This window comes from Eumetopias jubatus, unplaced genomic scaffold, assembly GCF_037043125.1.
Source record: "Eumetopias jubatus isolate StellerSeaLion01/CBP00866 unplaced genomic scaffold, mEumJub1_p1.0 scaffold_7, whole genome shotgun sequence".
Classification (NCBI taxonomy): domain Eukaryota; kingdom Metazoa; phylum Chordata; class Mammalia; order Carnivora; family Otariidae; genus Eumetopias; species Eumetopias jubatus.
In genome coordinates, this window is record NW_028274813.1 from 9,689,115 (window position 1) to 9,716,006 (window position 26,892).

General features: G+C 39.8%; 1 protein-coding gene across 4 annotated transcripts in view; it reads left to right on the top strand.

The window, feature by feature from the left end:
• DICER1 (dicer 1, ribonuclease III) overlaps positions 1-26,892 on the top strand; it is a 72,591-nt gene that overhangs the window by 19,359 nt on the left and 26,340 nt on the right. For 3 of the 4 annotated variants that reach the window (XM_088024468.1, XM_028098954.2, XM_028098945.2), the window contains 13 exons: positions 2,699-2,762; positions 3,666-3,766; positions 7,452-7,639; positions 8,265-8,427; positions 9,445-9,575; positions 10,514-10,648; positions 11,079-11,239; positions 13,303-13,471; positions 14,678-15,150; positions 21,434-21,566; positions 23,002-23,244; positions 23,787-23,941; positions 26,586-26,718. In XM_088024468.1, the coding sequence (XP_087880594.1) occupies positions 7,496-7,639; positions 8,265-8,427; positions 9,445-9,575; positions 10,514-10,648; positions 11,079-11,239; positions 13,303-13,471; positions 14,678-15,150; positions 21,434-21,566; positions 23,002-23,244; positions 23,787-23,941; positions 26,586-26,718 (2,040 nt within the window). In that variant the 5' untranslated portion in view covers positions 2,699-2,762; positions 3,666-3,766; positions 7,452-7,495. Of the gene's footprint in view, positions 1-2,698; positions 2,763-3,665; positions 3,767-7,451; positions 7,640-8,264; positions 8,428-9,444; positions 9,576-10,513; positions 10,649-11,078; positions 11,240-13,302; positions 13,472-14,677; positions 15,151-21,433; positions 21,567-23,001; positions 23,245-23,786; positions 23,942-26,585; positions 26,719-26,892 lie in introns of those variants that run through there. The other variant, XM_088024467.1, reaches the window with a different exon arrangement.

Sequence of the window (26,892 nt, forward strand, 5' to 3'; positions counted from 1 at the left end):
GGTTAAAAATACTGTAAAAAATCTTGTATACTTTAAATGTATATGATAATGCATTTTCTGTGCCGAATCTTAGGATTAATAGAGCATTTTAGATTTTCTTTAATAAGTTTCTTAAAGTCTTACGAATTGCTTGAAAACAAAGGTTCTAGATAGAGATGGGAGGGTGGTTTTGTAAATACTACCATATATTGAGCGTTTTCTGTGTTGCGAGAACTTTTTTTCTTCCAAGCTTAACATACATGATCTTACTGAATTCTTATAATAGCCGGGGGTTATTTTGCGGGCAAGGAAACCACCTTAGAGGTAGCCTGATAAGCTGTGGTCTTGACACTGGAGCCCTTGCTGGTTTTCAGATGATTTTTAAATGACAGAGTCTTTAAAAAAAAAAGGGGGGGGGGGAAGAAGAAGAAAAGAGTTTGCTTTCCAGATCCCAGGAGGGCCTCTGTGAGGGGTGACTGTGTATGAGAAAGTACTAAGGAGTGAGGGCATCACCTTGGCTTCTGAAGGTAAAAACAGCTGAGACTCGTCCTGCTCCAACTTTAATTTAGAAAAGGAAGGCTGGTGGGAGTAGTTTTTAAACAACTTGGATCCTTTCCGTGTGCAGATTCCTTTTTGATGTAGTTAAGTGTTTGCACACTTAGCTCCATCTTCCGTTTTAAAAGCTCGTCTCCCCAATGTAGTTGGGTAGCATATTTTAAGATTTCTCCAGTATTCAAATTCCAAGAAATGGAAATTTGTTATTTGGCACGAATATTATTTGAGGATATATTTTAAGCCCTTTTTTTTTTTTAAGCCAGTCTTGAGGAAATGTAATTAAAAACAGAATCTCCTCCCCACCCAGAAAACCTATCTACAAAGGTAGAGGGAAGAAAACAGTTTTATTACTCGTTAAGCATTAAACCAGTGTGTGATGTGCATCACAGGCTGTCCACTTAAGAGACTCCAAAGACAGAAGGAAACCTACTCTTTTGTATAGCTAATTGGTTAGACACTTGACATCCATGTTTTTCAAGGTAGAATTGCTCATTTCCTCACATCTTTATGACTGGAGGTAGGTTTTGCGGTTTGGAGTCAAGTGACCTTATTAGGCCTGGCTCTTCATAGGAAACTGGGAGATTGGGCATTGTCTTTCTTGATGATTATGTTTCAGGGATGGCTTTCAGGTCCTTAGGGAGACATTCCTGAGATGTGAGACTGACTAGAGGCTATTTAGCTTTTAAAAAGATTCACTTAACATCTGGAGAGTATTGAGGAATTGTGAACAAAAGGGAGGGGGAAAGGAGGCTTTTCTCTTTATTATTGACTGGGAGAATTAAGCCTCTTATTTTTAATTTGCCTTTATGCCAATAATTGTATAAACCCATTTACATCAATAGCCAAAGACTCCCTTAGTGGTTTTTAGGCTTGGTTGGTTAAAATAATGCCCTAGATCTCCATAGCATATTTGTTACTAGGAACTAAAGGCTTTTCAAACATTTCTTAGTTTTTATCTGTTAGCTCACAGAAGTACTTTTGACACTGTTTTAATGTCACAGTGTTACTGTTTGTGTGTGTGTGTGTGTGTGTGTGTGTGTGTGTGTGTTTTGTCTTTTGTTCACCGTGGGACTTTATGGTAGTCCTGCTTGGGCTGCATGAGAGTAGGAAGGAAATCTGGACAGTGATACTTGTAAAGTTAATAGTATCAGCATCTGTGACATTTTATAATAAAATGAGTTGGGAGTTTTGTTGCCCGTTTTGGAAATGTGTACCAAGAAGCTCTAGATGCTTTTAGACTTCAGATGAGCAGGGTTAAGTTGTCTGTTGTTACAAGCTTTTATCTGAAGGGCTACAGCCAGGTACTGGATTTAAATGCCAATGTGGGTGAAGTTTATTGGTTTGTCCTAAAAATTGGCTGTCTTGGGATGGGGCACGTCTTTTTCAGTTATCTTAAAGGGGCTTATCAAACAGGAGTTTGCATGTTTGTAATCTAAGTTACAGTCATCAGTTAAAATGAGAAAACTTGACCTATTGGTTCTGTATTAATGAACATAAAACAAGTTGTCATTGTACTTAGCGTGCTAACCCTCTGACGTATCTTTATACGGAATAGTCTAGGGAAATAATTTGGATAACTCAGCAGTAGTTTTGTAATAGTGGAATCGCATTGAACTTTAAAGGATTATCAGTGTTCTTATTTTAGTTACGGTGTTTCTAGAAAAGACGTGAATGTGAATTTGAACAGTGTAGGGCATGACACATCAGGCCATGTTGGTGTCTTGAGTTTGCATCTGACTAGGTGACAGTATAGAATGGAATTAAGCATCAGAGTATGAGGTAGCTTTAGAAACACGGACTGACAACCAGGAGAGGGAAGATCTGCTCACGTGAAGCATGGTACTGACTCACATAGTGTTCACGCAGTTCTAAAGCCAGATTTTACTGGGGGAAAATGTAATTTACTTCTAAGAATTCTCCCTTATAGCTGATTGGATTGTACTAACAACTTTCAAACATTCTCAGTTGTATTAGAACATAGTAAATACTAATTTTAAAGGCAGCTCTTTGAGGCATGTACTATTTTCTTGACTGAGTAGAAAAGTTATCGGGAATCTTATTCTGATAAGTTAAATGTGAAAATTTTGTCAAATAGGAATTTTCTTAAAGTTGGTTTTTAAAAATGAGTTTTATGTTCTAAAATACTCTCTCTGATTGCTTTTAGGTTACCTAGGGTATGAATTAATACAGACTTGGAAACTGAAAGAACTTAGAATCAGCATTTTGAGGTAAATATGTACATACTAAAATAGTGCTAAGGTTTCCCCATTCTGCCTTGTTAACCTTCTAGCAAACCAAACTTGTCTCTAAAATGAGAAAGTGTGACCTGTGCTCACATGTCCTCGCACCCACGAGACGAGACAGAGACATGTGTGACAGTTGCTTTCCCCAAGCTGCTGGTAGTGAAGGCCCTGCCCTCGAGCGTAATGAGCACAAGCAAGAGTCGGGGGCACGTCTAACCAGATCAACACCTGGTGATGAAATTAAGCTTTCCATCTCAATACTTCACACTTCCCTCGTTTTTGATTTATAATCTCTGAGGAGGGCCACACTGTTTATATTTCTTTATAACAGTACTGTTGAACTGTGTTCTGAATTCTTTTATTCGTGAATGAATTCCGTAAAAGAGTTTATGGTGCGGATTTAACTGTGGAGTTTTTAATTCCATTTTGAGAAATTGAAATTACTGACCAATTGCATACGTGTATCGAGGTGATTTGGATTTCTCAGCCAAGTGCCTCTTCTGGTGATCTTTCCCTCTTTTGTGTATGTGAATTTAGCAAATAACACATGCTTGTCGTCTTCTTTTTTCCCCCATTACCCTAGCCACTATCTTTAGATTTTCTTGTATTCATTTTGAAATCTTTTCTCGGACTTGCCTCTAACGTTTTCTTTCCCCCGGATCTCTAGGAATTAGGCGTGCTATTGTTGCAGCTCATTCTCTTGTTCTTTGTTTTAGAGAGTAAGACTTTGTATTCTAAAATAACCTAAATGTCTTTTGTTTAAAATCTAATACCAAATAATAGCCTTGTATTTAACTCTTCATATCAATAGGGGTTTCTTGTAGATGTGCTTATATTCCATTTAAGTACAGGAATCTTACATTTGGCTATTTTTGCATTTATTTTTAGAGCAGAAGCTTGAGCATGCTGTGATTTTCCAATAAACTGCTATCACAATGTCAAAATGCAGTTCAGACAACAGCAACACAGAGATCTCAAACATTAAAACGGTAAATCTGTGATTTATCATATTTGGAAAGAGGAAGAGAGTTTATTCGTGTGTTTTCCTCCATTGTTTCTGAGTGAATAATATATGGAAGTTATGAAACAACCTCACTGATTTCATGAATGTAAATTGTCTGGCCAGACAGTTAAAATCTGTGATTGAAAAACAGTCACGGAGAGTTGTCTGTTGGCTCTGGGAAAGCAGCTAACCAATAGTCAGTTCATCTGTGAGACTACAGGACTTCTACTGACCCAGGGATTCAGAACTTTTCATTATGACCAAGTGAAGAAAAAAAAAATCTGTTTAAACATGTCAAAGAAAATAAAAATTGGCATAATTGTAGATTTTTCTGTTTTTACATTATTGGATTACCTTTTGAATTTTTTCATCTTGGGTTTGTGTTCCCTAACTCTGGGGCCAGCCACTGTATAGGAAATGAAGGGAGAATTAACTTAGCTGTTACGACCTTATGGAGAAGTTCATTGAGAGGGTTCAACCACTGTTCTCCATTTCCTTGCAGGTCCTCTCCTGCCCATCGCCCCCTACCCCCTGCCCTCACCTCAAGTAGAAATGGAGAGGGTGTGGATTTCCAGAACAGAGAGAAATAGCTTTTGAACTGTGATGATTCTGTTCTGTACGTTGTTGTGTGACACTCATGAGCCTCTTGCTGAGTTTATGAGATATTTACGTAAAAGTATATATGGTATACTGTAGGAGGAAATTGAAGAGCTGCAGAAAATGCGACCTGCATCTTGCTCTTAGGGAGCACATGTGCTGGTGAAGAATCAGGTGTGTACTTGTGTGTCTCTATGCACATATGTGCAAGATGCCATAAAATTGGAAAGGCAGACAGAAGCTGTTGGAAATCTTTTTTTTTTTTTTTTTTTAAGATTTTATTTATATGAGAGAGAGAGCACGAGCAGGGGGAGAGGGAGAAGCAGGCTCCCCACTAAGCAGGGAGCCTGATGTGGGGCTCGATCCCAGGACCCTGCGATCATGACCTGAGCCGAAGGCAGATGCCTAATGGACTGAGCCAACCCGTTGGAAGGTTTTTATGACACTTTTCATTCTACAAAGCTGCCCTGCTTGTTTGCCACGTTCTGGGTGTGGTTTGGTACGGCGGGTGACCCAAGTGTGTGAGACCTATAGCTCCCGTAGGCAAGGAAATCCCAGTCCAACCTGTCATTTTTGTTTATTTACTTTTTAAAAATCTTTACTGAGAAATAATTTCAAATGTACGGTAAAGTTAAAAGAGCAAGCATAGGACAAAGAATATGTGCTTTGCCCCATTTGCTTTGCTGGTTGCACACTTCTCTACCTGTATGTGGTTTCTTTTTCTGACCCATTTGAGAATAAATTGCGTACACTTGTGGCGCTTTACCCCTAGAGGCTTTGGGGTATATTTCTTAGGAATAAGGATACTTTGTTAAACAGCCATAGTGCAGTTATCAGCTTCAGTGACTTGAACAGTTTTATCAGGGCTCTGTGAGGCCATTTATGGTGTTGTCCTGCAGTACAGGACCCAGTCTGAGATCACTCACTGCATTTAGCTGTTGTGTCTCTTTGTAGTCTTCTTTAATCTGGAACATTCCTGTAGTTTTTCTTTGTATTTTATGCAGTTTTGAAGACTAGATTCCCTTTTAAAAAATAGGCTAGTTTTTAAACAGTCTTTTTTAGACTATCTCTCTGGAGTAATTAATTGTTATTATTACCACTGTTATCCCTATGAGAAGAAGCAGTGACAGAGGTGACAGTGGCAGGAGGAGAGGGGTGCTTGCGGGTTCCTGGCTGTACGTGGTGTTTGGAGGTGGAGGAAGAGGTATTTGGGGATTTACATTGCTGCCTTCTTCCTGCTTTATTCTCTTCAGCTACCAGGATTTAGGCTTACTTCCTGACACCTTTCGCCATGTTTTGGATTGGTCTTGGATTAGCATTTGGCTTGGACGAAAAGTGAGTGGGTCAGGCTTGGGCATAAATAATTCCTGTAGGCAACCTATAGTAATGAAGATGTCGAGGGGTATCACAAGGACGGTAGTCAGGTGGGAAGTGCCTGCAATGTTAGCCATGGGCCTCCAGAATGACCTGCTGTGTTTCCGGAGGGTAAAGTGGGTTTAACTCTGGGTTCTGGGCAGCCCTATGGAGTAAAAAGCTTGAGTCATGAACCTGAGGGTGTGCGACCACGGGGCCTGAGGAGTTGAGCAAAGTGAACGCCAAGTGTGGGGTAAAAAGATGGCTGTTGGGGCTTTGGTTGACTAGAGAAAGAACACTTGTGCCTCATGAAGAACTGAGTTGGTAGCTGTCAGAGTGGACTCTGGGATCCTTGGCTTGCCGTCTTCCTCTGAGAAGGATCATGAGAATGGTTGTGCTGTCTGGTCCGGTGGCACCTGCCCCGCTGAGGTCCTGGGCTCCTGCAGCCCTGTGCCCCCTACCGCTTACTTGGGGTTGCACTGCTGTTAGCCCGATGTTGAGTTGTTGTCAGCTGAGCTGATCTCTGAAATGAGGACTTGGTATCGTGCCTGTGCCTCAAAGAGACTACACTTGAGACTCCTTGTTGGATTAGGTGGGACAACTTGAGTCACCGTGCTGAATCATGGTTGTACATTTCACGTGTCGGGAGATTCAAAGGTTCTGGTCAAGGAACAAAGAGTGGGCTTCTTTCTTTCCAGTTTCATAGAGTGTTAACAGTGAACACTCTAAAGCCGTATGAGGGTGAAAACCTCCTTGCGGGGGCAAGTAAATTCTGCTGGCATTCAGAAAGCTGATGGACTTTGACGGTGAGGTTTGAGACTCTAACCCTCTATCTGCAGGTTAGGAGTTTTAAAAAGACTCAGGTTTAGTCTGTCATTTTATAGGATCAGATTTATCTTTGGGAAAGCATACATGAAACACAGAAGAGTGCTTACGTACCATGAAAAACTCACAGAATGGTGCACTGTCTGAATTTATCTAGGATGTGTGTAATTTTTTTAAAGATACATATTTAAATAGTTGGTCATCTGTGCCATTGTGATAGGTTGTCATTTGAGAAAAAGACCTTGTGTGTTTATGGTCTATGGATAAAATGACAAAATGTTGGCAGGCATTTGCATCTTTCTTATGTGCACGCACATTGCTAAATGCCTTCCATCCATTATCTCATAAGTTTATCAATAATGGCATCAAAGAATTGACAAAGAATGTTTGAAATATATTTATGCACATATCGACATGTTTCCTATATATGTATATGTTTAAAAAGGCATCATGTTCGTATTTTCTTTTAAAGGTATATCAGAAAAGGCATAGTTCTGTATCACTAAATATAGATACGGATTTTCTTCGTGGGTTCAAAGTATTCCATTGTATAACTATACCATCATTTACATAGCTCACGTTTTTATGAATACATTCGAAAGGGTTTTCTTGCTTTCCAGTTATAATGCAGCAGTACGTATTCATGTACTTATATCTTTGTGTAGTCACCTAGTTCATTTAGATAAGTTTCTAGGTGTAGAATTGCTGGGTTGGAGAGCGTAGAACACTTGACTTTTTAAAATGATCCTCTTAGATCAAGAAAAAGCTAAAACAATTATAGGAAAAGTTTGAAAGCGTCCATAGGAATGATATTCTTATGTTTCTCTTGTTTCTGTGCTTTCTTTTGTTCTTAACCCTGCATGGTGGTGTAATGGTATTCTTTTTCCCTTTTGTAGTAAGCTGTGCTAGAGCAAAATGCAATGAAAGAAGCACTGGATGAATGAAAAGCCCTGCTTTGCAGCCCCTCAGCATGGCAGGCCTGCAGCTCATGACCCCTGCCTCCTCACCAATGGGTCCTTTCTTTGGACTGCCATGGCAACAAGAAGCAATTCATGATAACATTTATACGCCAAGAAAATATCAGGTACTAATGAGAACACTAATACTGGAGCATTTTCACTAAAATGGAATAAATTAGCATATAGTTGACACGACTTATATAAAACCCATTTACCTTTTCAAGCTCTCCTCTTCTGATTAATTTTCTCATTCCAGATACTTTTGTTCTTAATAGTCCTTTTCTTTTCTAACATCTGCCGGGTAATTGATTTGATAGTTTTATTTGTGAAGTTCATTATTTTTTTTTTCCCTCTGAAAACCTTACTGCTCCTTAATACCCACTTGCGTATGTCTGTCCTCATGAGACGGGTAGGAATTGATATTGGTTTGGACAACCATGAACTGGCCTGTAAACTCAGTCATTCAGATTCTTCTTGAGAAGTTTTCTGTCCCCTGCAAAAATAATTCTTAAAGAAATTATAAATATCATTCCATGCATCTTTACACAACACAGCTGTACAGTAACAGGCATTTTAATGCCTGTGATGATGATTCTTATGTACAGATATAGGAAGTCTATTTTTTGGCAGATTTATCAGAGGGAGATTGTAGAAAACAGTGAAATTTCCCGAATTAAAACAAAATCCAATTTTCCCAACTTTGTACTTAGATAAGAAGTGTATAATCTTTTTCCCCCACTGTGTTTCTAGGTGGAACTGCTTGAAGCAGCTCTGGATCATAATACCATAGTCTGTTTAAACACTGGCTCAGGGAAGACGTTTATTGCAGTACTACTCACTAAAGAGCTGTCCTATCAGATCAGGGGAGACTTCAGCAGAAATGGAAAAAGGACGGTGTTCTTGGTCAACTCTGGTAATAAAAAAATTATTTTATGAAATAACGTGGAGGAAATTGGATGAGATTTTATGGTGAAGCACATTTTCTCTGTGGGCGTTCAGTTAGATTATTGAAAGTGTAGAGAGTTTGAGAAATAATGTTATTTGTTCAAATTCTGGTAGCAGAGACATCATTTTGACTTATTTCTTAACTTTATAGTATCCCTCTTTTAAGTGTTAGCCATTTTATTCCACAGGGGTTAAACTTCAGCTTTTTCCTTACATGTAATTGCATTTAATTCTGATTCTGCATTTTTTGCTTGAGTGACTTCTTGGAACATCATCTAATCTAAGCCATGGCAGTTATTTTTGCTTTTGATGTTTTAGCTTTGCAAAGTATGTCAAAAGGTGCTTGATTATGAGATCAGTAACTTTTTGATTTATGATTTTGCTATGCCAGTTACTGAAGAGAAGTTAGATGCTTCTTAAAAGTTAGATATTCAGTAAGAGTTTATGATACTGGTTTTTATGTGTTTGGGATTATATATTAAGAATAGAAAATGTGGACCTAAGCTGCTAGGGCACTAATATAACCCTGCCACTGCTCTCCTTTTTTTTTTTTTTTTTCTAGTTTGTTTCGGCATGTGATGTTCTTATGTACTTTAAATACATATAAAACTGTCTTACTTCTTGGTGAAATGATCTGATTTTACTGAAGAGAACAGGAGGGGTGGATCTGGAGTAGTTACCGTTCTAGCCTTATATTATATAACAATACAGTATACCATTATATTCTTAGGTTGGGGAAAATCAGCCATAAAAAAGGAAGGTGGTATAAGGTTCTCTGAAGGGAATGACAGGGGGTAGCGTCTTGAGTCTAGTAAATGAATTCTGGAGGATAACTTTGGAAAGAGGATTTTTAAATTGGCTATCTAAGGAATTGGGGGTTAGGTATGATAATAAAGATTTCCTAGGCTGTCTCAATCGTTAGTAGTCCGAGAACCAACTAGATAAGATTTGTCATATTTACACGGAGTATTATATTTGTAATCAGCAAACCAGGTCGCTCAACAAGTGTCAGCTGTCAGAACTCATTCAGATCTCAAGGTTGGGGAATACTCAGACCTAGAAGTGAATACATCTTGGACAAAAGAAAAATGGAACCAAGAGTTTACCAAGCACCAGGTAAGACTCGTAGAGAGATTTCACTTTTGAAATCACCTGTAGCCTTGAAAACCCTACTTCCCTGTACTTCCCTGTACTTCGTCAGCCTAGAAACGAGCCCTTACATCCTCTTTCTCACTGGAGGTCTCACACCAAAACCAAATAAAGAGTCATGTATGTTGCTGTCTTACTTAATAGAAGAGAATGTGCTCTAGACTGTGATTTACTTGCTTGAAGAACACAACTTCTGATGACCTATTTCCAACTTGTAGATAGCCTGCTTTTCGGAAAATTTATGCTTGGGTTGAAGGTCTTGAAACTGGAGACATTTCTTGGTTGAGATCTTTGGGTCTTTGAGAGACTTCCTCTAACTGTCCCGTTTCTGTGGAAGCCGCATGTGTGGAGGGGCTCTTGGGTGTCTGTGGGTGAAGTGGTTAAAAGGTGCTTCCTCACAAACCTGGAGCAGTCCTCAGTGACGAGTGTGTCTCACCTGTGGGATTGAGTCCTCATCAGTAAAACACTTCAATGTCCACACAGTGATGAGTGATGACACCATAAAAAAGAATGTTGAGTCTTTGCCTTCTTCCAGAAAACCTTGTCAGTTTAATGGGAAAAAAGAGGAAAACACGGTGTGAATTGTTTTGTGAGTTGATTAAACTGATAGGTCTCATCGGTCAAAATATGGCTATAGGAACCTGAAAACCTGAAGTAGATTTATCGTAAAAACATGGTCTCTATTATCAAGGATTTTTTTTTCTCATAATCTCTTTCCATATTTTTCTAATTCTGCTTCTTGGTTCCAAAGTGTAAGCTTCCATACATTTAGAATTTTTGTTTTTATTTTGACTAATGAATTTCTTAATTCTCACCCACAATATAGTTTCCATTATCTGATTTAGTATAAGTGTACCCAGGCAGGTGAAAGGCACATTTGTATACTGATGCCAGTTTTCTTTTAGGTTCTCATTATGACTTGCTATGTCGCCTTGAATGTTTTGAAAAATGGTTACTTATCACTGTCAGACATTAACCTTTTGGTCTTTGATGAGTGTCATCTTGCAATCCTAGACCACCCCTACCGAGAAATTATGAAGGTAAATTTTTAGATTTTATCAGTCTTAATTCAAGTCAGATTACTGAGAATAAGCAGTGTTTTTATATATCAAAAGCAGTAATATTGGTTACCAGTTTTGGGAACTTTGTTCCATGTATGAATCACTGAATATTAAATTAGTTTTCACTTAAATCTATGATAATGAACTAGCATAAATAACCTATAGTGAATCTAAATCTGGAATAAAATTTTAAACATGACAAACGAAGTACGTAATCTGATAAATTAATTATATAATCTCTCATAGCATATTTAAATGTGCCTTTCTGCTAAACAGGCCTTTTGAACAAGCTCCAGTAATTCCATGGGTTGTATCTGTAGCATCCGCCCATTTTCTCAACCTGTTAGCATCTCTCCTGTGCCGGCCGTGCAGAACAGATCCTTACTGTCGGTGTCTTTCATTGTGTTAGCTCTGCGAAAATTGTCCATCGTGTCCTCGCATTTTGGGACTCACTGCTTCCATTTTAAATGGGAAATGTGATCCTGAGGAATTGGAAGAAAAGATCCAGAAACTGGAGAAAATTCTGAAGAGTAATGCTGAAACTGCAACCGACCTGGTAGTCTTGGACAGGTAGGCGCTGGGGGCTTGGCGGCCTTCCCTCCCTCCCGTAGGCTCTCTCGGCCAGCGCCCGCTCAAGTGAACAGATGGCTGCCTAAAGGAACAAGCAAGTTGGAGAATTCTGTCAGGACAGTTGCCCGCAAGGGCAAGGATCTGATAACCTTGTTTCCACACAGAGCAGCAGATGGAGGGGTTTCTTCATTCTGAGAGGATTGCAGAAGCTCGGGCCCCCCTGTTTGCAGACCTTGACGGGGACCTGGAACTCAGACAGGAAACTTGTGTGCTTTTCTGTCCGTGTGTGCTTGGTTGTTCCAACCTAAGTGTCCCATGGGATAGTTTGAAAGAGCATTCACTTATTGACAGAATTCAGTATTTTACAGTATGGTTTTTTTTTTTAAGGTTAATTTTTTTTAATTTTAATATGTTTTTAAATGTTTTATTTATTCATGAGAGTCAGAGAGAGAGAGAGAGAGAGAGAGAGGCAGAGGCAGAGGGACAAGCAGGCTCCCCGCCCAGCAGGGAGCCCGATGCGGGACTCAATCCCAGGACCCTGGGATCACAACCCGAGCCGAAGGCAGACGCTTAACCATCTGAGCCACCCAGGTGCCCCTACAGTATGTTTTAAAATGATTGGAAACACCCCGTAGTTTTGAAAATGGGTGTGAGTGTCTGAGAAAACCGTGTATGCTTTCTAGGTTTGTCTCTTTTTGAGAAGGTGGCTATTTTGTTTCAGTAGAATGTGCTATAGAAGTGAAAGTGTTTTCAGTAAAACACTTTTTGATTTGAGTTGGTGGAAAGGAGCCTAAATAAATAGGTTTTTAAATATAATTCAATTCATATTAAAGTATCCTTACATCCTTATTAGATACAGTCTTTAGCAGGGCTAAAAATGATCAAGTGCTGGTTTTTGGAACAGTTATAATGACTAGAGAAGCTGATTTATCAGGGTGTGGAGTTAAATCAGATGGGTTTTGAAATATTGGCTCCACTAACTGGAAGCTGTGTAACTTCAGGTGAGTCATGTACTCTCCTGGATCCTGGAAGATGGCATTGAAGGTGGTTTCAGGGGATTCTTTGATGCTCAATCACATTAAAAATGGCGGTGTGCCTGCCATTTAATAGGAACTTGGGGAAAGTTCTCCTTGTAGAATGAAATGAAAACGTAATGTTTCAGATTCGTGGAACTTAAGGATTCAAATGCTGTATGAAGTACAAATCTCAGGACCTTTTGGACATGTTGTTTTTGACACCCTTGAGCCCAAACGATCTGAGGTGGAAGTAAAAGGCTGTACTTCTGCTCTTATCTGCCCCAGATTAGATTGGTGGGCTTGTACACTTGAAGTTTTCAGAAGTAGAGGTATTAGAGCATTTAAATAAAACTGATAAGTGATCTCTTGAATCTGGTACTTCCTAGTTCTCTAAGCTTGACTCTGTTTAAGTATAAATTCTGATTGAGAATAATGAGAACTGTAGTATTTAAATATGACTTTAGTATATTTCTTTTCCTTAATCATTGTTAGTGCTTTTGGAATACTATGTGCTATTCCAGTTGCCATATTTTATGAAAGACGTAAGAGATCCAAGGATGATAACCGTAATTGGTTGAAAGTTAGGTGAGCTTTCCTTACAAGGATACATTAAAAACACATTAAAATAAAACTGACATTTGCAAATGCCAAAAATTTCAAATAGTATGGAAGTGGATAGATTTAATGATGACACTTTCCATGTAGAATCTGCCCCTCCATCCCTGTTCTGCTTCTGTGAAGTGATCGTTACTGAGTTGTTTGAGTATCTTGATGCCCAAGGAGGCAAAAGCTGAAAGTCTAAACCTAAAAACCAAAACAAAAATCCTGAGATCGTAAGGTAGTGACAAGAGGCACAAAATTCTCTGAATGTCAGCCTTAGGCAGTCGTTCCTTGAGCCTTCCAAGCAAGCACAGGCCCAGACAGAAGTGAGCACCCCGTTAGGAAGACCGCTGCGAGCCCGCCTGTGATCCCATTGGACACGTCATAATGGCTCGGCGCGCTGAAGTGAGTTTCTGGTGGTGACAACTTCTGTTTCCCCTGTTAAAGATACACTTCTCAACCGTGTGAGATTGTGGTAGACTGTGGGCCATTCACGGACAGAAGTGGCCTCTATGGCAGACTGCTGGTGGAGCTAGAGGAAGCACTTAACTTTATCAACGACTGTAACATATCTGTGCATTCGAAAGAAAGAGATTCTACTTTAATTTCTAAACAGGTAAGCGTGTACAAGTAAGTAGAGAAAGCATAATTAAAAGACTTCTGTTTATTTTTAATAGCGAAATGAAAACGTGTTTCTAATGAGGCTGTTGTTTTAGTGTTTTAGTTTAAGGTCTTCTTAATCTGTTTGGCCATTTTTCATTGAACACATCCTGTTGGGTTGAGTTTATGGTTACCCGAGAGATAACTAAATATAGACCTCCCTGATTTAAGGAGATGGGTTGGGGTTCATGTCGTGAGTTAGTCCCTGCTGGAACCCTGGGACTGACCGAATAATACCCTGTGTGTAACTGGAGCTGAGCCCGTCATTCCTGAGTGGCACAGCTTTGGGAGGAGATCCCTTAGCAGTGGTCCTTAAAGTGTGGACTCCAGTTCAGCAGTATCTGCGTTCCCCCTAGAACTTGGTGGAAAAGCAGATGAGGGGTCCTGTCCTTCACCTGCTAAAAGTCCTGCCTGTTGGAGGGGTCCAGCTTTCTGAGATTTGACAAGTACTCCAGTTATCCCGATGCATTAAAATTTGAGACCCATCGACCTAGGACTTTGCAGCCATTTGTGAACAACACTGTTGAATCTGAGTCTCCATTTCTCTCCTGCTGATTTGCTCTGGAGCAGCAGTGCCTAGACTCTTTCCAGTCCTTGATTTCTTACTAAGTCTGTGTTCCACCCAGTTTGTCTTTTACCTGCCTGCGGAGCTGACAATTCCTCGGTTATAACTTCGTTGTGGATTTACATTCTCATCGGAGCTAGAGTTGTAAGATGTGGCACTCTGGGTGTAAGGTGCAGGGAATGTTGACTTGCTCTTCTTAGATACCTAAAATAAAATTAGTCTGCTACATAATTCCTCGCATATTTACCTGCAAGTAAATGACTCAGTTCTACTTGTAACTAATGACCGACTTGAAATTAAATTTTATTAACCTTATACAGTTGCATCTTTTATTTTCTATTATTTTTTCTGGGGAAAACAAAAGGATGGTTCTGGGCATATATATATATATGAAAAAGTAGAGATTGAAAAGACCACTGGCCGTTCTTCCCCCCCACCCCCTGCCCCAAACTTGAGGAATTGACCTCAGTGTTTATATTAGTGGGAAAAATTTATTTTGAAGGGGCAGATTGAAGACAACTTAAACCCTAGTTAAGCCTCATATGAAAGTGCTACATGATTACTGTTTAGCATTTGGCTCTTTACATTTTTTTGTAGATCCTGTCAGACTGTCGTGCGGTATTGGTGGTTCTGGGCCCCTGGTGTGCAGATAAGGTAGCTGGAATGATGGTGAGAGAACTGCAGAAATACATCAAACATGAACAAGAGGAGCTGCACAGGAAATTTCTATTGTTTACAGACACCTTCCTGAGGAAAATACATGCACTATGTGAAGAGCACTTCTCTCCTGCCTCACTTGACCTGAAATTTGTAACTCCTAAAGTAATAAAACTGCTTGAAATTTTACGCAAATATAAGCCGTATGAGCGGCAGCAGTTTGAAAGTGTTGAGTGGTATAATAATAGGAATCAGGATAATTATGTGTCTTGGAGTGATTCTGAGGATGATGATGAGGATGAAGAAATTGAAGAAAAAGAAAAGCCGGAGACAAATTTTCCTTCTCCGTTTACCAATATTTTATGTGGAATCATTTTTGTGGAAAGAAGGTACACGGCCGTTGTCTTAAACAGGTAAATCTCTTAAGATTAACCAGCATCCTTTCCCATAGTGGAGGGGCAACTTGGTTTTGTGAAGTGCTGTGCTGTAATAATAGCTTTGAACCTGGCAGAAGGCTTAGGTGAGTGTCCTCTATTTGGCACCATTGTACCTCCCGTGTAATGTGCTGGAATCTTCAGGGAGGACGTTTGTATGACTGTAGCTTTCCTGAAAGACTAGATTTGACAGGACCTGGGATTTTTTTTTCTTGGAGGATGCAAATCTGTTCTAATCCATTTAAAATAGAGAGGGGGCGCCTGGGTGGCTCAGATGGTTAGGCATCCGCCTTCGGCTCAGGTCATGATCCCAGGGTCCTGGGATCGAACCCCGCCTCGGGCTCCCTGCTCAGCGGGCTCCCCTCCCTCTGCTTCTCCCCCTGCTTGTGTTCCCTCTCTCTCTCTCTGTGTCTCTGTGTCTCAAATAAATAAATAAATAATCTTTAAAGTAGTAAGTATAGAAAGATGAAGTTACATTAAGGTAAAACATTTTTTGTTTTGTTTTGCATTTAGTTATGAGAGTCAATTCAGATACGGTTCATCTGTGACTATGTGTTAGGCATTGTGTTGAGCATTTCACACCAAGCTTTCTCCTTCGGGTAATCTTAGGATAAATTTTACCTAGGCATTATTGTGTCTATCTTTTTGTTGGTGGTGGTGGTGTTAACTTTTTTATCTTAACCAGTATCGATTCGTGCTTGCAAGTTCAAAATGGAAAAAGTTGAGAACAATTGGATTTGCAGTTTAGGTTGGTTCATAGACTATATATTAAAATTTTCGGAATCAGAAGAAAATAAGGATGTTAGAGAAGAAATCAGAGGATATTGGCAGAAGATGACAGTGCATCCAAAGTTAGGCTGTGGATTTCCATGTCCACCCGCTTCTTTAGTAGAAGTTGATTTTTCCTGAACGTAGACCCTGCCAAGGAGCTGTCCTCCAAATTTGTGTCAAATGGTCACGGAGTGTATGGTTCTTTTGGTGTATGTATAGACACTGTAGTATATAAGGGCCAGAAAGAGTCCTTAGTTTGTACTTCAGACAATGATCTGTTTCTCTATGAGATCCATTAATTGGCCAGAGTTGATCTCTTAGAGCCAGTTGTGCAAGTAGTGATCTCTGAGGAGAAATTCAGCTTTGGTTCCTGTGGTAATTTGGGATTTTTTTTTTTCTTTTCCTAAACTGCTTCTGACTGTTTGGGGCTTTGAAAACTTACTGGAGTAATGAGAAATTGGACTCTGGGGTAGTCATCTGGCAGTTTTTAGTCTGGTAATTTTCATAGTCATTGGGCCTGATCTCTATGATGAATACAAAGTAAAATAACTTTAGGTAGTGAATTACATTGGAATCAGAAGTTTACGGTTGGAAAGGGACTCATTGACTATCTAATCCAGCCCACTTATTTTTATAAAAAATAAGAGAAAGGGCCTCAGGAGGAAAAGTGATTTGCTCTGAGTTAAATTGCCAGGCAGTGGCAGAGACAGTTCTAGAATCCTGATATCCTGCCTCCTAGTTTCCAGTTCCTTCTGCAGTCATAATGCCCCTGGGCGTCAGAGAACACTAAAAATCCATGTGGAAGACGGCCAGGAGACAGACCAGGGAGAGCCTAACCATCAGGATTATTTCTTAGAATGGGGGAAAAGGCATTTCAGGGGTCAGAGAAGTTTAATATCAGTACAGTTCCAAGCCTTGTTATAGACATGCTCCCTGCCCCCATACAGAATTAAATACATTTTATGGCGCTTAGAAAGAAGAAATGGCATATTTTCTTCTTTTCTCTCTTCTCTACATGCATTCTTAAGTGTAGAGATGTGCCAGTTTTCATGGCAGGAATATTAGCCTGTAAAGGTTTATCAAAAGTCAGTTATTTCCTGTTGACTTTGAGGATCAGATTAATTGTGATCAACTTTCATAAAATGGGGCTGGAATTTAGTGTTGGATGATGAATCAAGAGCGGTTTGAGGGTTGATTTTATGGGCAGCTAATTAAATATACAATAGAGGTCTTGTTCCAGTAAGCTTTTTAATAAGCTTAGAAAAACTTCCTGAAATCTAGATTCTTTCCTTCCATCAATTTAATAGGAGGAAAAACCCTCAGTGAACAGTTTCATGGGAGTCTAAGTTATTGTGATACATGGGCGGTTTTGTCCTCTCCTAATTAAAAAAAATAAATCATAGCTACTTCTGTAGACGACGTAGCTACGTGTGCAGTCTTATGTTTATAGTTTTCCTTTTTGCCTTATATATATAGGGCTTTATGGTTTATAACTTACTTTTAGATATGTTTTCAAGTTTTACAACACTCCATGAGGGAGGAAGGTAGATGTTTTTACTATATTTTAGATGAGGAAGCCAAGACAGTTTGTGACCCTCCCCAAATCACACAGATACCAAGAGGCAAAAATGGGCTTCTGGTCTCCCAAGTCTGGTTCTCTTTTCACTGTGTGATTTACTAGTCTTGTGTGACACTGGCATCAGACAAGCCTGGCTGGGTTCACGGCCTCCATCTACCCCGCCCCGTCTATTTCCCTCCTAACATTGTTTACAGAAAAGTTGCAAAGAGAGTACAGAGCTCCCCTGTCCCCCCTCCCCGGGTTTCCCCCACCTGTTGTTAACATCATACATTACTGTGTACCTTCGTCACAACCTGGAGACCAGCTTTAGTGCGTTACTATTAACCAAACTTCAGACTGTGTTTTCATTTACCAGTTTCCCCATTAATGTCGTCTTCTTAATCCAGGGTACCACATTGCATCTAGTTGTTGCGTGTCCCTAATCTCCTCTGGTCTCTTTGTATTTTGTTTTTCCTTGGTTTTGACGACCTTGACAGTATTGGGGAGGACTGGTCAAGTATTTTGTAGAATGGCTCTCAATTTGAATTTGTCTCACGTTTTTCTCAGGATTAAAATAGGGTTTTAGGATTTGTTAAGAACACTGCAGAGATGAAGTGCCCTTCTCATCACATTGTATCAGGGAGACTCATGGTATGGACATGAGCCATCACTGGTGATGGGAAACTTCATCACGTGGTTATGATAGTGTTGCCAGGCTTCTCCACTGTGACGGTTGTTATTGTTTTATTCCTCACTTTCTTCTCTGGAAGCACGTCACCAAGTTGAGCTCATCAACTGGAAAGGAGGGCTTGAACTCCATTCCTGGAGAGGAGTGTATTTATGTTTATTATTGGAATTCTTCTGTAAGGACAGCTTACCTCTTTGATCCTATTTACTAATATTTATTGTGTTTGTTTATTTTACACTTTGGGTTATAATCTGATAGTAGGTGGTTTATTTTGTTGTTCAAAATGTTCCACTCTAGGCTACAGGGAGGGCAGGGGTGCTCTTTGAGTTTAGTGCCTGTGTCCCTTGGACAGGCCCTCATTCTGGATTTTTTTTTTTTTTTAAGCACTTCCTGACTTTCTAGCCCTACAAGATGCTCCAGGCTCTTGTATTTTTGCTGCTCCAGCTGTAGAATCAGCCATTTCTCTGTGGAGCCCTGGTTCCTTTCATTTCTACCCACTTTTCTAGATGTATATTTTGTGAAAGTTTTTTTAACTTTTAAAGCTTTAAATAGAAATTTTTCTCTCTCAGGATCTTCATTTGTAAAACAGTAATAGTCCCTCTGTCTCTTTACAACATATATAAAAATGGCTGTTTTATCACCTGATACAGTAGGTGCTATTTTCTTATGGGCTTTATGCACACATTTGGGGCATATGGGATCCGTGTACTGGACCTATCAGTCATAGTTTTTTTGGTAAGATCCCAGAGGAATTACATTGGATTTTCTCATGTTGGTAAGGAAATATAAGGAGTAAGGACACTATTAAAAGCTATTGTTGATAACATGCTTTAGTACTTGGCAGACATTTCAAATGATGCGTTTGTTTCTTTGAATTTTTTTCCCCTTACGGTTGTCTGCATAAATTAGCACTTGTAGTCAAATCCCGGTTCCCTAGGATACATCTACCAGTTCAGCATCCGTATTTGCCATTTCTGGCCATGCTGTTTCCCGTGTAATTGTGGGGGACAGCGTGTTGTGCACACACCATGTGATCGGTACGCTGCCACCAGCTGAGCGAGTTAGGTACAGAGATGGAGGGTGAACATCTAGAAGCTCTTAGTTTTGACAGCAAGTTATGTCTCCTGAATATAATACAGCTGGCTCTTGAATTTGAATGCTTTTAAGTTTCATTTTTCTTCATCAATTTTCATGGAATTTTATAAAAATGCTAGTCTCTGATGGATTTGAAATTAGAAAAAAAAAAATAACTGGTTCTTAGCTGCTGATAGTTTCAGAAGCCCTGTGCACAAGACATCAGCTGGGTTTGTCGAATCGCTTGCTTGTGGAGCCGCCCACATAAACTCTGTAAAAATCAAAAGAAACAAGTAAGACTTTGTCTTAATCAGTTCATGGCACCGTGAAATCTATAAGCAGTTTGTGTTACTCACTTGTAAGCTCCCTGACCACTGTAGACTCTGTTGTTTCTCTGGAAGCCTATAGTTTTATCTGAGGAGTGTGGTCAGACATCCCTTAATTTATCGGAAAGAGACATTTTTCTCTCTAAACATCATCAGCATGGGTATAGCGTTTAATTACTGCTTACAAGAGATTTGGTTCGTTAATGTACATATTGTCTCTTCTGTTCTCTGCAGTACTGATGCGAGTTTCATTAAGGAGAAATGCATTTACTCTTAGTGCTTCTGCTTCTTAGTTAATTGAAATCTGCTAGACTGATCATATTGGCAAAGTAAAATATATTCTTTGCCTAATTAAATTAATTTGCCTAATGCCTGCCATGAAATGCATTTTTTTTTAGCCTCTGTTACAGTCACATTGATGCTTATTTACATAAACTAACATTTGGAAGTACATATTTCTAAGATAATTGCTTTCATAATTTAGACTTTGGGGCATGCGATTTGTTTGCATGTAACATTGCTTTCTGCTACTGACATCCTAAGTTTATTCTAATAACTAAACAGAGCTTGGAACATATTAAGGAAGTTCCTGATTCTGAACATTTTAAGTATTTGAATGTAGAACAGACTCTTAAACTAACCTAGACATGCAGGTGTTTGGCTGATTTGGAGGCAGGAAGATATTCTAGATGGCCACTCAAGGTTTCTTCCAGCTCTTTGATATTAGTCTGTTTCATGTATTTAAAAAAAACAAAAAACAAAACAAAAAGAGTGGTTTGACTTAAAAATGCAATTTTCTATTAGGAATTTATACTATGTGTATGACTTCAGAAGAACCATCTGGAATCACTTATGTCAGGTGTGGAACCATTTATCCCGTGTGCTGAGTTTTTGAATGTGGGTATTTCCAAAATAGCTGTAATGGCAACACTAACTGTTAACCTTTTGTCCCTGTGTAATGTGATCTCATCCTGTAGCTCTTTTCCATTTCTTAGCTAGAAGGCCCGCTTTAGGTTACTTGCATTCTGGATTAATACAGAGGAACAGGCAGGAAGAGGGATGAGCTGGGAAGCCTCTCTCTTTCATGACAGGATGGGATGGGACTCTCTCTGGCGCTGCCCTGTGGTGCGCAACTGTGGTTGGCGGCCTGGGGGCAGGAAAGTGTTGGGAATGGAGGCGCTTCCCAGTAGGTAGGCATTTCTTGCCCTGGAGCTCTGCTTCCAGTGATAAAAAGGGTATTAGGGTAAGACTAAAAGAAATAACCATGCTAGTTTCCACACACAGCGGGAGCTCTCTCCCTCCATGTAGCAGGAGAATGAGGTTTCCCTTGCTGTAGAATTGCCCTTTGGCCTCGGGTGTTGGTACTCTGTATACACTTGGCCATGGAGACAAGGGCAGTGATGGCCGCTACAAGTTGTGTGTGCGTGTGGGGAAGTGCATTGAGCTTTCAGAGGTGTGTGGCTTTTTCATTATACGTCCTGGCCTGAAGCTCAGGTATATGAGGATTCCATGTTTCTCTCTGCCTAGCTCTGTCCCCTACCGGGCCACGTTTCTAGTAAGTCATCACGGCCAAATTAGAAAGTTTGAAGTACCGTGACTATTTTGTTCGTCAGTATAAATCAGCCCTGTATCTGGTATTGTAAGGGTTTGGTCCACAGATCTACACAGGGAAGAGTGGCAGTGATTTCTGTTGAAGCTGGTTGAAAAAAATCACCAAGACCATTTTGTTAGGTATGTTGGCAAAACATAACGTGTATTTCCATTTTCAGGGAGACCTTACAAACAAAAGTTTAAATTTTTTTCCCTCAGCAATGCTTAACTTCCAAATGTATATAATTTTCTTAGATTGATAAAGGAAGCTGGCAAACAAGATCCAGAACTGGCTTACATTAGCAGCAATTTTATAACTGGACATGGCATTGGAAAGAATCAGCCTCGTAACAAGCAGATGGAAGCAGAATTCAGAAAACAGGAAGAGGTAACTTAAGTTGAAATAATTGTACAATAACAGTTTTCAGAATATATATAAACCCTGCTCATAGGAACTCCCTTTCTTCATAGTTGCTTGGCGTTTTTTTGTAATATAGAATATTTGCTCATAGATAGACTGTCTCCTATGACGTAGCTGTATAGTGATTCATATGTTTAGAATTAGAATAGCTGGTAAATCAATTTTCTCTTAATTGCCGTCAACCATTTCATTTTCCTTTATTGGACTGATGGCATTTCATAGAAAAACAAAGCATGTGTAACTGTAACTCCCGTTGACTCCATGCGACTGAGCAACAAAATAAATTTTTTTCCCTAGAAAGTATTTTGTTTTCCATTTAAAGTCCGTGCCGTGGTTGAATACGTTAAAGGTTCTGGGTTAATTTTTTTCATGCATTTTAAGATTTTAATGTAGGAGACAGCATTGTAAATATGTGAAACCTAATATAGTGTTCTGGCTGGCAAACAAAAACTTTTTATTTGAAGTTTGTTATTTAACGTAAAGGTGGAATAATTCACGTTGAAGTTCATTTTCTGTGTCATAGCTTTTTGATAATGTTCCAAGTTTGGGGAGTCCAGTAGCCAGCCAGTGTGATAGATCTGTTTAAAAGCCAACTTACTTTACTTATCCTGGATTGAGAAATGATGTTATTTTAAATTTAATATGAAAAAAATTTTCACTTTATTTTTTAATCAGTAGTTCCGATTCCTTAAGTTGAAAATGTCCCAGGATGCCAGAAAATAAGTAATGCCTTACTTACAATTTTTAAGTTAGAAGCATTTTAGGGATTTTAGTGAGTTTTGACATCTTTGGAGGGATGTTGGCACAGTCTCCCAGACATAAGACACTACCACGGAGAGTCAGAGTATCAACGGGATTCCAGAAGTGGATTCATTTGGTCACTTTGTTGGTTAGATTCTTTTGTGGCCATTGAAGAAGCCAGCCTCTTCAATCCGAAGGCTTTCTGTGATTTGTACATACTTCTGTATGGTAGAAAGTCACTTTGATTATTCAAGTCCTATTCAGTTGAAAACTGTCATTAAATCAGAGTCTCTTTGTCCACGTGTTCATGCATCTTGAGTTTTGTGTGGTGGTGTTATCTTCTTTAGCCTGGACCAAAAGATTTAGTGTGCCCAGAAGATGTGTCGGAAGTGACAGTTGTGGGACACCTGGGTGGCTCAGTCGGTTAAGCATCTGCCTTAGGCGGCACGGGTCATGATCCCAGGGTCCTGGGATCAAGCCCCGCATCGGGCTCCCTGCTCCGCGGGAGGCCTCCTTCTCCCTCTCCCCCTGCTTGTGCTCTCTCTCTCTCTCTGAAAAATAAATAAAATCTTAAAAAAAAAAAGACAGTCATCACTTATTTGTACTACGCTATTCCTTTGGAAATTTCTTAGAATTGCTTTTCGTGGTGGACTTTTTTCAGGTCCTTAGGAAATTTCGAGCACATGAGACCAATCTCCTCATTGCAACAAGTATTGTGGAAGAAGGTGTAGATATACCAAAATGCAACTTGGTGGTTCGATTTGATTTGCCCACAGAGTATCGGTCCTATGTTCAATCTAAGGGGAGAGCAAGGGCACCGGTCTCTAATTATATAATGTTAGCAGACACAGACAAAATAAGAAGTTTTGAAGAAGACCTTAAAACATACAAAGCTATTGAAAAGGTAAGATCCAAAAATCAGTATGCTATCTCTAAGTTACTTTTTATGTGCAGAGAAATAGATAAAAACAGCTTTAAATACAGAGAACAGTCTCAGCAGGGGTGTGCAGTATGTACATTATAAGAAAGTCAAGTAATTATAGAGCTCTGCAGTATTTTGCGAAGTGTTTGAAAGCTCGCGTTGAAAGTGGTCATATGTGTAATGGGGGGAGAAGCCTGGAAAGTGTCCTGTTCATGTGGACAATGTAGTCACAGTTGAGTGACAGAGTTGTGGAGCGATGGGAGGGTGATGACATAGCCCCTGTCTGTGTGTGCGCAAGTATGGTACCATGCAAACCTGTGCGCATGTAGCTAGTGTCTCCACATGATTGGAGCTGGGGGCACCACTTTGGGAGGGAGTTTCTGCATCAGGTGACTTGGAATATTGAAGTGTGTTTAGGAGAGCTGTTTTGTGTGAGGAGAGCTTTTTCTGTAGGTACAGAGGCAGACTCCTGACACATGCAAAGAAAATATTCTCATCATAAAATCTGTTTCTACAATGTTCAGATCTTGAGAAACAAGTGTTCCAAGTCAGTTGACACTGGTGAGACTGACATTGAACCTGTTGTGGATGATGACGATGTGTTCCCACCATATGTGTTGAGGCCTGATGATGGTGGTCCACGAGTCACAATCAACACGGCCATTGGACACATCAATAGGTATGATATAAAATACTTTTGCATAGAAAATCTAGGAGTATTGCAAGATTTAAGTTTAAACCTGTGAGTATTGTAGTGTTTACCTTTTGCAAATATTCACCAGTCTTTCTGTTTATGGCTTGTACTATTTTGATGAGAGAAGGAAAAGAAGTTGCTTTTTTCCATTCATTCGTCTTTTTGATCAGAAGGCAGAAACAGTATTGTGCAGTAATAAATGTTTAGTTTTTGTTGGCAAGGCTGACTTCAGGCATACTTATTTTAATTAGATTTTACTTAATTTTATAGTGCTCGCTAATTTTTTTTTATTCTGAAATCTGTTGTTTTGTGCCATGAATGTTGAGGGATGTTGAATTTTCCATTAGCTATGATAACAAGATTATGATAAATTAACTCGCATTTTTAATTATGTCCTAATTTACTTTGTCCTGAATTGGTAATAACATTTCTAAGAACTAAGAAAAGCAGATACATACCTAGATTATGTGTCAGGATAAACTTCCCTGCAGAGGCAAAATAAAGGAGCAACTCACATAAGATTTTTTTAACCTTTTATTTTGAAACAATTTCAAACTTTAAAATGTTGCAGGAATACTGCAGAGAACTCCCATTTACCCCTCACCCAGAGAGATTCAGCTTTCAGGAGAATTTTCACGAGAATGTTTCTTTGTAGTGAAAGGATCCAAGCCAGGATCAAGGGTTGAGTGAGTTTTTCTCATCTCTCTAGTCTCCTTCAACCTGGAATCGTTCTTGTCGTTCTCTGACCTGAATGACCTTGCAACTTTTGAAGATTATAGGCCAGTCATTTTGTAGTCTGTCTCTCAGTTTGGCTTTATCTGATATTTTCTGGTAATTAGCCCCAGGTTATGCACTGGGGCCTGCCTGCACGTCACAGAAGTGGTGCTGTGTTCTCATCCTGTCCTTCGGATGCACTCGATGTTGCCTGGTGCTCTTCCTCGTGGTGGTGGCTCTGATCACTTACGAAAGGTCTGCCAGCTTTCTCTGCTGTAAAGTTGCCTTTTCCCCATTTATAATGAGTGCGTATTTCATGGGGAAATAGTTTGAGACAGTGAAAATTTATTCCTCTTCCCAGTGTCACCCATTAGTTTAAGTATCCATTGGTATTTCTTGCCTGAATTGATTCTTGCTGTGGTGTCTCCAAAATGGTGGTCTTCTGATTCCATTATTCTTTCTATTTGTCGGCATTCTCCTGGAACGAAGAGCTTTCTCTTTTCTCCACTTATTCCCTTTATTATTATTATTTTTTATCTAATATGAACTGAGGAGTTCTCTTTTATTCAATGGGTTACAGTCTGGTTACTGTCATTTATTATTTATTTTGATGTTAAAATTATCTCAGATTTGGCCAGTGGGAGCCCCTTCAAGCTAGTCTTTTTACGTCACCATTATTCTTTGATCACTTCCCCATTTTATGGTGTACTAAGATTTCTAGCCTCAACTTCTATTTTCCCTGCCTCAGCCTAGATATTGGCTATTTCTCCAAAAGGTTCTGGTTTCTTTTAGTGGCAAATGCCTGGCGTTTAGAAACCAAAATCTGGGTGCTGAGCACTGGGTGTGCTCATTGCCCCTGGAGTATTGCCGCTGCCGGACTCCTTAGAACTAGAAGGTGTGTGTGTGTGTGTGTGTGTGTGTGCGTGCGTGCGTGCGTGTGCGTGTGCGTGTGCGCGCGCGCGCGCATATTCACGTACACATGTATTTATTTCTGTGTCTGACTATGGGTTGTTTCCTCCACTTTTACTGTTAAACCACAGGGTTCATTCTAGCTTTCCTCTCTTCCATCTTTATTTCTGGCTTCTTCAATAGTGAGCGATAGGACTCCCATTGCCCTCAGAATCGTTACGTTTACGTCCAGTCTCCCTGAATGCAGCCAGTCTCCTACTCTGCCCGGCTGCCACTGTGCTTGGGTGCCCTTATGCACAGGTCGTGACCTCACAGGGTGTCCGCTCATTCCAGTGCCTGCCTTGGGCGCGTTCTGCCTCTACCGATTACCTTCCTGTCCCAGCGCCCTCCTCGCTCAGTCTCAGCGCCCCTGAAGCTAGCTTCCTGCCCTGTAACACTCTCCTGCTCCTGCTGTCGGGGTGTGGTGGGCAGCGGGGTTGGTCTTCTTGTTCGGACACCTTCCGTTGTGTCAATACTGGGCTGTCCTTCCAGCCTCTTCTGATGCCTCTCTTGCACAGGCCCTGAAAGTTTGTGGGTGCATGTACGATATTAAGGAACAAACACTGGTGGCATGTTCTCTTAATGGATTCTGAACAGTATTTTCTGCATTCTACGATCGCATTGGACATATGTTATCTATTTAAATTCAAGTTTTAATTTTAATTAAAATTAAATAAAAATTTAAAATTAGCTTCCTAGCTGCCTCACCACATTTCAGGTGCTCAGTGGCTGCCCCGTTGGACAGTGTAGACACAGAACATCATTGCAGAAGATTCTGTTGGACAACACTGTTCATCTTACTGCAAGTTTTCAAAGTGGTGAAGCTCAAACTTCACATACAAATACCAATCCAGTAGAGGGGAAGAGGGACATGAAAAATTAAACTTGAGGCTGTGAATATCAATACAGATTTTTTCCTCCATTTCTCAGGTGTAGATTTAGCATCAGAATTTCTTTTTCTTCACAGATACTGTGCTAGATTACCAAGTGATCCGTTTACTCATCTAGCTCCTAAATGTAGAACCCGAGAGTTGCCTGATGGTACATTTTATTCAACTCTTTATCTGCCAATTAACTCACCTCTCCGAGCCTCCATTGTTGTAAGTTTAGAAAAAGAAATGATTGTGCTTTTAAAGTATGTCATTAATGGATTGTTTTTCAGCTTCTCTATGCCAGCGCAAGTTATAGGAAAATTTAGCTTTAAATCTGTTCTTAAGCATAGGTTTTTAAATCTCTTTTGTGGTCGCCTACATGTTCAGACCTCCAGTAGACTG